Source organism: Ceratotherium simum, chromosome 1 (assembly GCF_057802395.1).
Source record: "Ceratotherium simum simum isolate JZ-2026a chromosome 1, ASM5780239v1, whole genome shotgun sequence".
Lineage (NCBI taxonomy): Eukaryota > Metazoa > Chordata > Mammalia > Perissodactyla > Rhinocerotidae > Ceratotherium > Ceratotherium simum.
Window position 1 is genome coordinate 50,241,190 of NC_141900.1, and position 10,623 is coordinate 50,251,812.

General features: G+C 34.7%; 1 protein-coding gene across 1 annotated transcript; it reads right to left on the minus strand.

The window, feature by feature from the left end:
• Nucleotides 1-6,326: 6,326 nt before the first annotated feature.
• On the minus strand, nucleotides 6,327-10,388 carry SOSTDC1 (sclerostin domain containing 1). Its single transcript, XM_004431410.3, has 2 exons — nucleotides 10,060-10,388; nucleotides 6,327-7,560 (listed from the first exon to the last, which is right to left on the minus strand). The coding sequence occupies exons 1-2, from the start codon at nucleotides 10,262-10,264 to the stop codon at nucleotides 7,145-7,147; spliced, it is 621 nt and encodes a 206-aa protein (XP_004431467.1). The 5' UTR covers nucleotides 10,265-10,388; the 3' UTR covers nucleotides 6,327-7,144.
• Nucleotides 10,389-10,623: the final 235 nt, after the last annotated feature.

Sequence of the window (10,623 nt, forward strand, 5' to 3'; positions counted from 1 at the left end):
TTAAAAAAAAGTATTACCCTCAAACATATGTTAATGACTGAGAGCCAACTTAAGTTATGCAATATCATCATGGTTTGCATGATATCACTGCAGTCATCTGGTGTAATCCATAAAATTCTCCATATTTTTGGAGATTGCTTTACTGGGACCTTACCATACTCAACCAGGCAGATCATCCTACCATTATACGCCCCTCTCCAGGGCAAATTGATAACAATGGCATTATTTTAATTTTAATTTATTTTAAACATGTACAATTATTTTAAAATATCTCTGTAAGCATTGGATACAAGAAATACAAGATTTAGTGTCCTAGATGAATGTATTTTGTGTGCTGAAGTGGTCTACAGCTATTCCCTTTACTCTTGCTATCATCAGCAATAAATTGGATTCACCTAAAACATGGAAACTATCAGGAAACAGGAATTTTTATGTTTAATATCAATGTTTAGAAGAAAGACTGCAAAAAGCAACTTATAAGTACAAGAATATTTAAATAATTAAACAGAAAAATCTCTATAAGATTTCTAACAACTTTGTACAAGGAGGTAGGTTCTTTTCAGGAAGTTAGTGCTAAGATTATATCTACTTATAAATAAAAGCTTCAGCTCTATTTGGCAGGCCTAACAATCATAAACAAAGATAATTTTTTTCCAGTATGCTTTTATTGTTTGCTATAGTCTACCTCAAATGTTTATGGTGATATTTGCATTCCCTTCTGAAATATATTCTTTCTACTTCAAGTCCAGCTAGTACAATTTAGGTAGTGGATCATAGCAATGATGCCCTATGCATCTGGCTCCAAAACGAGATTATACGTAATTGCTTTTGCATTTTTCAGTAGGACATTTGTTATTTTCTTAATTGGATTGCCATTTGTTCACCAGCATGTTCTTAGAACCTAATGGACACAGCTAGATTTTCAATGATTACTAAACAAATGAATAGATTGATGAATGAATTTCAAATATCATGAAATATTTTGAGTAGAAATATCATTATCCCACTCATATCACAATATGTATGATTACAATTTTCAAAATGAAAACTTTCGACAAAATCATAACATCATTTTACAATATAACCCAATTCTCATTATAAGTTACAGCCACCTTTTCTTATTATTTTCTCTAGAAATGAGTAAGTAATAGAGGAACAATAATGATTTTGATAGAGAAAAATTCTAATACCTTTTGTGCAAAGTTGCCTCACTTTTTCCCTGGTCCTGAACATCTTCCTGGTGTTTGCTTAAGATAGGACAAAATGTGGGAAATGCCCAGTAACAGGCTACAGTCTCACTTCTCCTGGAGCTGGGTGTCTGATTTTATCTCCCATTGTCTGCCTTAATAAGGTATTTGTTATGATGGACTATGTCAATTCCATAACAAGTCCGACCAAGATGTTATTCTGAAATTTCACAATTGAGTGCGCTGGAAACACCATGAGAACTAGAGAGTAACAGTCAAACCTGCCTTTGTGGGTGTCAGTGTGACTGAAAATATGACCATATTGTTTAGGATAACAGAATGTGAATATTTTAGGCTGGAAGACACGTTAGACACTATCTAGTTCAACTCCCTTAACTTATGGATAAAATAATTGAGCCCTAGGAAGCTTAAGACATAAGTGTAATTTCAATCAACCAATTAGTAGCAGTACAGTTTAAGCCATATCCCAGGTCTTCTCTTTCCAAGTTCACAGGTCTTGAAGTCACTTGCATAAAATTGCTACATAAAAAATTGCTGATAAGTCAAATGGAAAACTTTATTGTTTATTGCTTTTTAAAATGTCAAACTAAATGGGATTACATGGAAAATTTCTTAATATGCAAAGTAGACAAAATTAATTAACTCTTAGGAAAGATAGCATCAATAAACAGGCAAAATGGCAACGCTTTACTAGATTATTAAATGCCTTTGGCAATTTTTGTCTTTGGTTTGCAACAAGAAAATTTGTGGCAAGAAAGAATTGTTTGTTTTTCAATTCTCTAAGCTTGAGGGAGTAAAAACACACACACACATCTACACACACACGAAGGAAATATTTTACAGCACATAAACCACATATGAAAAGTAAGAGAAGAAACAAGGCAAACACATATACAGAAAGCTCCAGTTAGTAAAAATTGTCAACTATTTAACATAAAGTATAGTGCTTATTAAAGATTGTAAAGTATTGTTAACAAGTCCTGGTTACTGGACTGCTTGGTTCAGTGTTTTAGGCTCTTTGAATGCCAAATTTAGAGTAACACCTCAATGAATAAAAGAACTCAACTGATCATTTTGTGAAAATTTGCCAATATTGTAACCGAAAAAATTTTTAAACTTATGTAAATTTAATGACAATAAATTTAAAAAAAGGAATTTATTCCTACGGAAAAAAAGTGATGCTTATATTTTAACAGTAAGTTATCTTTAAACCTATCAAACTCTTGATCAGTTTTAATAACAGTGAACTTTGGCTGAATATGTCTGTGTCACTGATGATGTCATTCAATTTAGATATTCTGTCTCAGATTCAAGCACCTAATTCTACCACTAAAAAATGAAATCAATAATACAAGGTAACCCTAGGTTTGCCATTACTAAAATTCAAAGGAAAATATTTAAGTTCTGTCATAAATCTTCCAAACTGTTTCATTCTTCCTTTGTAAAAGAAAATAAATCCTTCAGTAGGGCTGCCAATGCAGACGATATACTATCACTAAGGCTAATTTACCCTGGAAATAATTATGCAGTCAGCTTGGCATTAATTCATTTTAACCAATTCTTGAACCTGGAAGTTGAAACCTCTTCCCACTGGGATTTCTGCAGTAGTTGTTACCCTGTAGCTTTTCAAGGCAATTTGCAAAATACACAGGCAAAGGCACTAAATGTGTGTCAGCTATGGAGTCAGGAATGACGGACAAACCAATGGAATTGAAAATGACACTGACAAGGAGAATGTCTTTTGGGATATCTATTCAAGAAGGTCTCTCTTTGTGGAGGTAACAAAGATTTCTAGCGGCCAAATGTCTACTTAGTTCACAAACCTAGACTCATTCCTATTCAACACAGAGCTGTATTTTAATAGGTTCCGATGAAACCAAGATGGAAGTCATCTCTATGGGCCCTTGAGGCAAGGAAACACTCTAACAAGAGAATACACTCTAGCGCTGAGGATCTTAAGTAATTTTCCCACAAACACCTTCTGGGTGTCTACAAGGATTCAATCAAAGACTTGCCGTGCATTTTGGTTTTTATTAGAACTGTCTGACTATAGAAAGCATATAAGTGCTGAATTTAAGACATGCAGTGAGTTACCACTTTAGTGCTAAGAAACATTTTCAAGAGTTAAGTCTAATCCAAATGATGCTTTAATTACAGACATAACGAATTAGATTTCGATACCTAAATGTTATGGTGATGGCAAAAAAAGAATATGTCAACATACTAAATTTAAACTTCCAAGGCTTTAATTTTATTCAGCAATTTGGAAGTTTCATGGTTTTGCTTTGGCTAAGTACTATTTTTTCCACACATTACTGCCTGGTATAACCAGTCTACTGAGTATCTATTAAAGTAAATATCATGCTAAATAGATAGATCATGTTGCATAATAAAAATAATTCTAGTAGCGTATAGGGTGAATGATATGGCATGATCTCCTGGTAAAACCTGACTAATTTGATATAGAATCAGATGGAGTAAGATTCAGTCTTTTTTATTTAAAAAAACATACTCTAATTTTCATTGCATTTCAAAAAATGTACAGTAAAATAAACATGGCTAACAGAGTATTGCCAATTAGTGGTTATTTGCAACTAGAATAAATACAAGTGATTTGTAGTTAAAATATTAATTTTTTTGCAAATAGATACTTCTAGAGGCTTCACGACCATGTTTAGCTTAGGTATAGCACACTATATGGATTATTTGCATACGTGCTAGTAATTTTTCTTTAATTTTTGTTATTGATATATACATCCATCTATACATATATATAAATATATCTCTAAATATCAATATCTATCTTCTATCTATTAAACCACTTGAAAAAGTCCTATTTCCAGAGTGGCCAAAATAAATTTGATAAATCCTTTAAGGACAGATATTTTGAATGTGAACTAGAGATCAGACTCTACTAAAATTATCACAATTCATCATTTTGAAATGATAGTTACTGAGGTGAGATTACAATTATGCAAAGTTGAATCAGACTGGAACATGTGAGTTAAGTGGGGGAAAAAAAACCCTGAAATATATATAATCAGCAATCCAGACACAAGTCCTTTTTAGAATTTTTAAATATTAACTACAAAGCTACTCTTTCTATTGACTTTTAATTTTTCCTTTACTGGGAGCTTGATTGTATCCTAAGTCTTTCTTATTGATTGCTGACCCCTTTTCTCGTCATTTGACTTCACATGCCGTGCAATGGATGCATCACCAATGTAACATGGCCTGAAATGGGTCAGTAAATTGAATGTGATCATGAGAAATGGATCCATTCTTGACTTAGCAGAGACTAGAGAAGTCTTATTTATATTTTCTTTAATCCATTTCATTTTTCCTAGTATATTCATTTACAACTTACACTATTAGCAATCAAATCATTGATGATTTTAGCGTTTTATTATCATTAAAACCTTTGTTTAAATGTTTTATTAGGAAAAGACAACAGCATAGTCTTCTTGATTGTGAAAAGCCCTTGTCAGGTCAAGTCCTTTTTATGCTTCAGATCTTGGATCACACTAATTTTTAAGATCATCTCTAAGGCGTTCTGTAGAAGGTGCTACCTTGTTGAGAAGGAAGAAATGGCTAAAACGTCTTAAGTTTTCTGTGTTATGTTAAATATCCCAATTGAGCAATGATAAACAAGTAAAATAGATATATAAAATAATACATTTTTGGTATACTCAACCCATGATATAATTATTACGAATGTCCCATGTATTAATACGATGATATAATATGAACTAGTTTAAGATCCAGTTAGTAGGACTGGAAGATAAATCAGTAGTGGACTATGAATCGTTACTTTATTTGATGATACAATAATTAGTATTATTATAAAATCTAGCAATGTTTTATTGTCTTTATATATGTTGAGATTCTCCTGCCTCTCATAAGGAAGGGACAATATTAATATCTTTATTTAGCTTATTATTCTATATGTGATATACATATGACTTTTAGACATGTAATTACAAAAAGAACAACCTACTACAAAAAAGTACTAAGGACTCCTTCATGCTCAGGATCCAAAAAATGAAAACCCAGAGGATCTTATCAACACATAACCAAGCCTTTTTGGTTTTCTTCATTTGGAGTGATGGGATCAATCATTTGACTGAATTGATACATCAGTCATGTAACTGTATAATCTAGTTCAAGACTGTGATTATGTTGCTTAATATAGCAACATGTTAAACTTGAAAACAGTGAAAAATTAGTTTTTGTTTTCTTTGTTGTTTTTATTTTATTTTTTGGTTTGAGGGTCATACAAGAGTATTCAAATTTTCCCAATGTATGACAGTGATTTCTTCACAACTCCTTTCTCAAACTTGGCTGCACACTGGAATCACCTGGAAAACTTTAAAAACTGCTGATATCTGATTTCCACTCCCAGAAATTATGATGTTATTTGGATGGCAGCCTGGGCATTGGGTCTTGTAGTATCTCCCCCAGGTAATTATAGCGGGCAGCAGACTTGGCATCTGCAGGTGTATATAAATACCATATTCTCATTACAACTCACTGCTGGATTGCCACCCAACTTTCTCAATCATCCCATTTACCGAAAAGATGGTTTCTATTTCTCTCTCTCCTCTCTTACTGCAGAACTTTCTGTCAAAACTTGACTATGTCTTATCCAAAAAAGCAGTTACTCTGATACATTTATCCTGTAAATTTTGTAAACATGTACCATTTTATACGTGTTAGAGGCAAGGACAATAACTTTTAGCAGTGTTTATTTTTGTTAAAAGAAACTGATGGGGGCCGGCTCCGTGGCTTAGCGGTTAAGTGCGCGCGCTCTGATGCTGGCGGCCCGGGTTCGGATCCCGGGAGCGCCCCGAGGCACCACTTATCCGTCCAACGCGAGGCCGAGTCCCACGTACAGCAACTAGAAGGATGTGAACCTATGACATACAACTATCTACTGGGGCTTTGGGGGAAAAACTGAATAAATAAAATCTTTAAAAGAAACTGATGGAATTGAAGGTCAAATCACCTTCTGATTGCACAGATTAAACAAGAAAGTATTACATATTTCAGCTTTACAAAGCATCTTAATGATTTAAAAAGATTCACACTATTGATAAAGTTCATGATGAAACATATATGTAATAAGGAGACTAAAATATTTATTTTACATATCTACAACATGTATTCTCATATTTCTAGATTAACCACAATCATACAGGAAAATATTTAGGTACATGAGAAAGCCTCAAAACACAAAAAATTAACATTTTGAAAAAAATCACATGTGAAAGCTCATTAAATAATAACATTGACAAATAAATAGTTAATCAGCTTTACTTATTAGCTGCTGCCATGCATTTTTGACATTCCATTCCAAGCGAGGGTCAGCATGCAGGGTATAATTTCATACTTAGAGACTGTAAAAAGCTACAGGGCTTATTTTTGAAGTGACATGCCACAAGGCCTTTCACTCCTTCAAAGAGAGATCTGTTCCCATGAAGATTACCAAAAAAGCACCTTTCCGAAGTGTTACCGTGAAGATTCACGGCAACAATTTTTTTTTTTTTTTAGCTTTTCACTTTTGAAGGGGTTTTGTTAGGGGGCCGGCGGGGGGGCGGGGGGGGGTTGGGAAGTGGAGGGTAACTGAGAAGCCCTTTTCTGTTTTAAAAAGTAATGATTCATTGATGTATATAGCACCACCAGTCTTTCAAGAACCTCGGGGAATTAAAACTACGGGATGCGTGGAATCAAAATGCAAATTGCACTCATGGATACGCTTACATCTAGAAAAACTTGAAAAGGAAGTCCTGATACATAGGACAGCTTGCTGGGTTTGATCAAAGCAGAAAGCATATATTTTCAAGTAAGAAAATAGCAATGGCAGGCTTGAGTCTTCCAAGCAATCAAATCTGTAAAGCAGATGGTTACTAGTCAGTCCAGTTTTGAGAGTCTGAGTTCTAACTCATGCTGTGCTTGCTGGATTTGCTGGCTCTTTTCCGTTCTCTGTGGTGCTGGGCTGGCTTTGCAGGCGACATGCTCTCAAAGTTATGACTGGACTCATTGTGCTGCCGAGTGTATCTCTTGCACTTGCAGGCGGTGACCACTGTGATTTTGTAGGTGCGCGTGCTGCCATCTTGACACTGCAGCTGGATTCTCTGGGTACGCGTCTTGTCATTGACACATCTCCACTCCTGAGAGCTCCTTCTGCTCCAGTACTTGGTTCCATAGCCTCCTCCGATCCAGTTGGGGAGCACTGGCAGAGGCAAGCACTCGCCAGCACATACCAGCTCCTTCAGAGGGCTAATGCTGGTGCATTGGCCATCAGAGATGTATTTGGTGGAACGTAGTTCCCGGCAACCCACTTGAACCCGAGCTGCAGGAAACAGAAAAGTATGTGCATCAGAGGCAAAACGCAAATGGATGCTTTTTTTTTTTTTTAGGTAATCTGCAATGACAAAAATAATATCCAGTGATAGCAAATTGCCAAATGGAAAGTGAACACCTATTCTATTTTCACAATACAAAAATCTGCCTGAATGGTTGTAGAGCTACTTTCATGGAAATTATCAGTTTACATGGCTATAACTTTTTTGGAATAAAATAAACTAGGCCTGATTTTTTTTCATGTATAACATTAGCTAATTGCTTGCTGGAGTATTTGAAAATCCCATTTTCTTAGTTTCACTCTCCAATAAGGGTTAAGCAACTCTTATATTTATGTGTAAAAATTCATTCTTCAATGAGCTAAAAAAGAGTATATTTTAATGTTCTTTTTCTCATGGGTTATGTTGGTTAATGTCTGCAAGTGCTTTCAATTAGGTTGTTAAAACCCATTGAGAAAATGTGCAAAGTATTTAAATATTGTGTAGAACACACATGCTTTCTGTAATATTTTGTTTCAATTATAAAATTCAGCTGCAGAGACTCATACCTACATTTGTGTACAAAGCCTGACATTTCACATATCAAACTTAATAACTATATTTTAAACATAAATTCCCAAGCTATCTTTTAAAAGCAGAAATATTAAAATGTTTGAAATGCAAAATGTCACTACAACTCAAAATTTAAGGAATATAAAAGCCCCTAAATCAGGAACGTATGGTTGCCATAACGACTTGGCTACATTTCCATGAATTTTATGGCAGAAAAATGCCTAACATGTCTGATTTACAACTGCAAAAGGAACTACAGTATTCGTTTCCTGAATATTGGTCATGGCAAACTTTTTGTTTAGTTCTTTGAATTTGATAAGTATGTTTTCTAATTGGCTGTTTCTTGTTACAAGTCTTATGTAATTAAAGCAAAAATTAAACTTGAAATATTTGAGTTTTCCTTTCCATTGCTTTGTTATCTAAACTTGAGAATTGCCTGTAACAAGCTTGAAAAGAAATCAAGGCTTGTTAACCACAAAAAAAAAGTTTAAAAGTATAGACTGCTGAAATTCAAAAAATAAAAATTATAAGGGACATTGAAGTGGTCTTGCATAGAATACTGAAAGTTAATTTGAAGTAGATACTGAATTAGGAGTTTTACTTATCTCTGTGCTTCAGTACTTAGGTGAAAGATACGGCTGAAAGAGATGTGATAGTTGTAAAGAATTTTTGTATATACACATAATCCATATAGATATAGAGTGTGGGACTAAAATTAAAGGGTAAACTGCTTGGTTGGTCAGTGTGCTCTGCCTGTCTGATTCTGATTCCAGCTCACCTTCCTGCAGCTGCCATAGGAATGCACCTGGAAACAGCCAGAGATGATTCTGACTTGTCTAGCTTTTTGTTCCTGTGTATACAGAGATTCAACATTTTTGTAGTGACAGTTCATTGACAATGAATACCCACCATGTTGCTCAGTAATCTAATAATAATCAGATATTTCCTGTGTACGTAAAAGCAACCATCTTCAGCAAAGTTAAAACACCTTGGATTTCTTAGAAAGACATTAACAGTCATATTTGCTTTGACTTTTCAAAGGTCAAAACTACCTTTAGCAGTTAAATGGAGTTGAGAAGGAGGAGCAAGAAATTTGTGTAAGATTTCCTGTGTACTGTTTCTATCTCTCTTAAAACCTGATTATTAGCATGTAAACTCTTCTAAAGGAAAGGAGTGAAGCAAAAGTTAGGAGAAGAAATTTGAATCCCTCTCACTAGTGGTCAATTAGCATGTCAATTAAGCAGAGAGAAAAGGAAGAAAAAAATACTCCCTATACAGAATATTATTATACTGTTATTATTTTAAATCTCTAAAGTTATAAAAGTTTCCCCAGTCTTTCACAGAAATATACAATTACCTAAATTTTGATCTGGTTAAGAAGGAATTATCTCAGAAAAATAAGAGTCTCCAACATTTTTAGTTTTTTCCCCTCTTACATAGATCAACATCAAAACTTTCAACAATGTCGTGAGACATATTTTAGAAATCTGTGTGAGCAATTTTTTCCCCAGAAAGCTTCTTTTTTTCCCTTATGATTTCCTATACATACTTTGGTTAGTTACCTTTATACACTTTACCAGAATTGCACATGTCCTGAAATAAACAGAAAGCAATCTGAATTTAAACTATCTAGAACAACTCTTTTTTAAAATTCTCACTTTGCATGATTTTAAAGAAGCAGCAATTTAATTCCTGGAAACATTTTCTTTTTGGATGTTTGATACAACTTAAGTCTGTGCCTGCATTATCAAATCACCGTGTTAGTTGTTAACTTTGTAGGGAAGAACGCCAACCTACACATGCAGCAGATTACTCCCAGATTGTTTAGCAAAATCTATATGGTTCAGATTAGTTAGCAATGAAACAATTCTACAGGAATGTGAGCTAATGCTACCAAAAAAGAAAAAACAAAATCCATACAAGTAAAACACACTTACTGTTCCGATCCAGTCCAGTGTTACTGAAATGCCTGCCTCCATTTCTGGCTTGATTCATCGTGTTGTTGCTGCTGGGGTGTGCTGGAACAGGTTTAACCACATGTGAATAAAGGATTTCTGTGGCATCATTTTTAAAAGCCAAACAGCTTTTCATTAGGATGCATGCAAGGGGGATGAGATAGAAATGAATGGCAGGAGGAAGCATGGTGAGTAGAGGATTTGCTTGGCTGGAGAGCTGGTTAATTCCTTTCCCTCTGCCTCTGCACTGTAACTGTGAAATTCCTCCTCAAGGTTCCCTTTATATATCCACTGAGGTTTGGCGTTCATTCAGGTGTAAAGTTGTGTAGAGCTTCAGAGTGGAAACACAGAGAAGGGGTGGGATCCCTACATGACCCTGCAAAAGAATTTTACCAATGGAAGAGAAGACGACAGAAAAGGAGGAGCTTGATATACAAATTGCCTGAAATTTCAGAGTTAGACCTCATTAGTTGTCTGTGAGCTGAAGCAGCCAGGCACATTCTATAGCAACTACAGACTCTCTCTCTTTCTCTCTCTCTCTCTCTC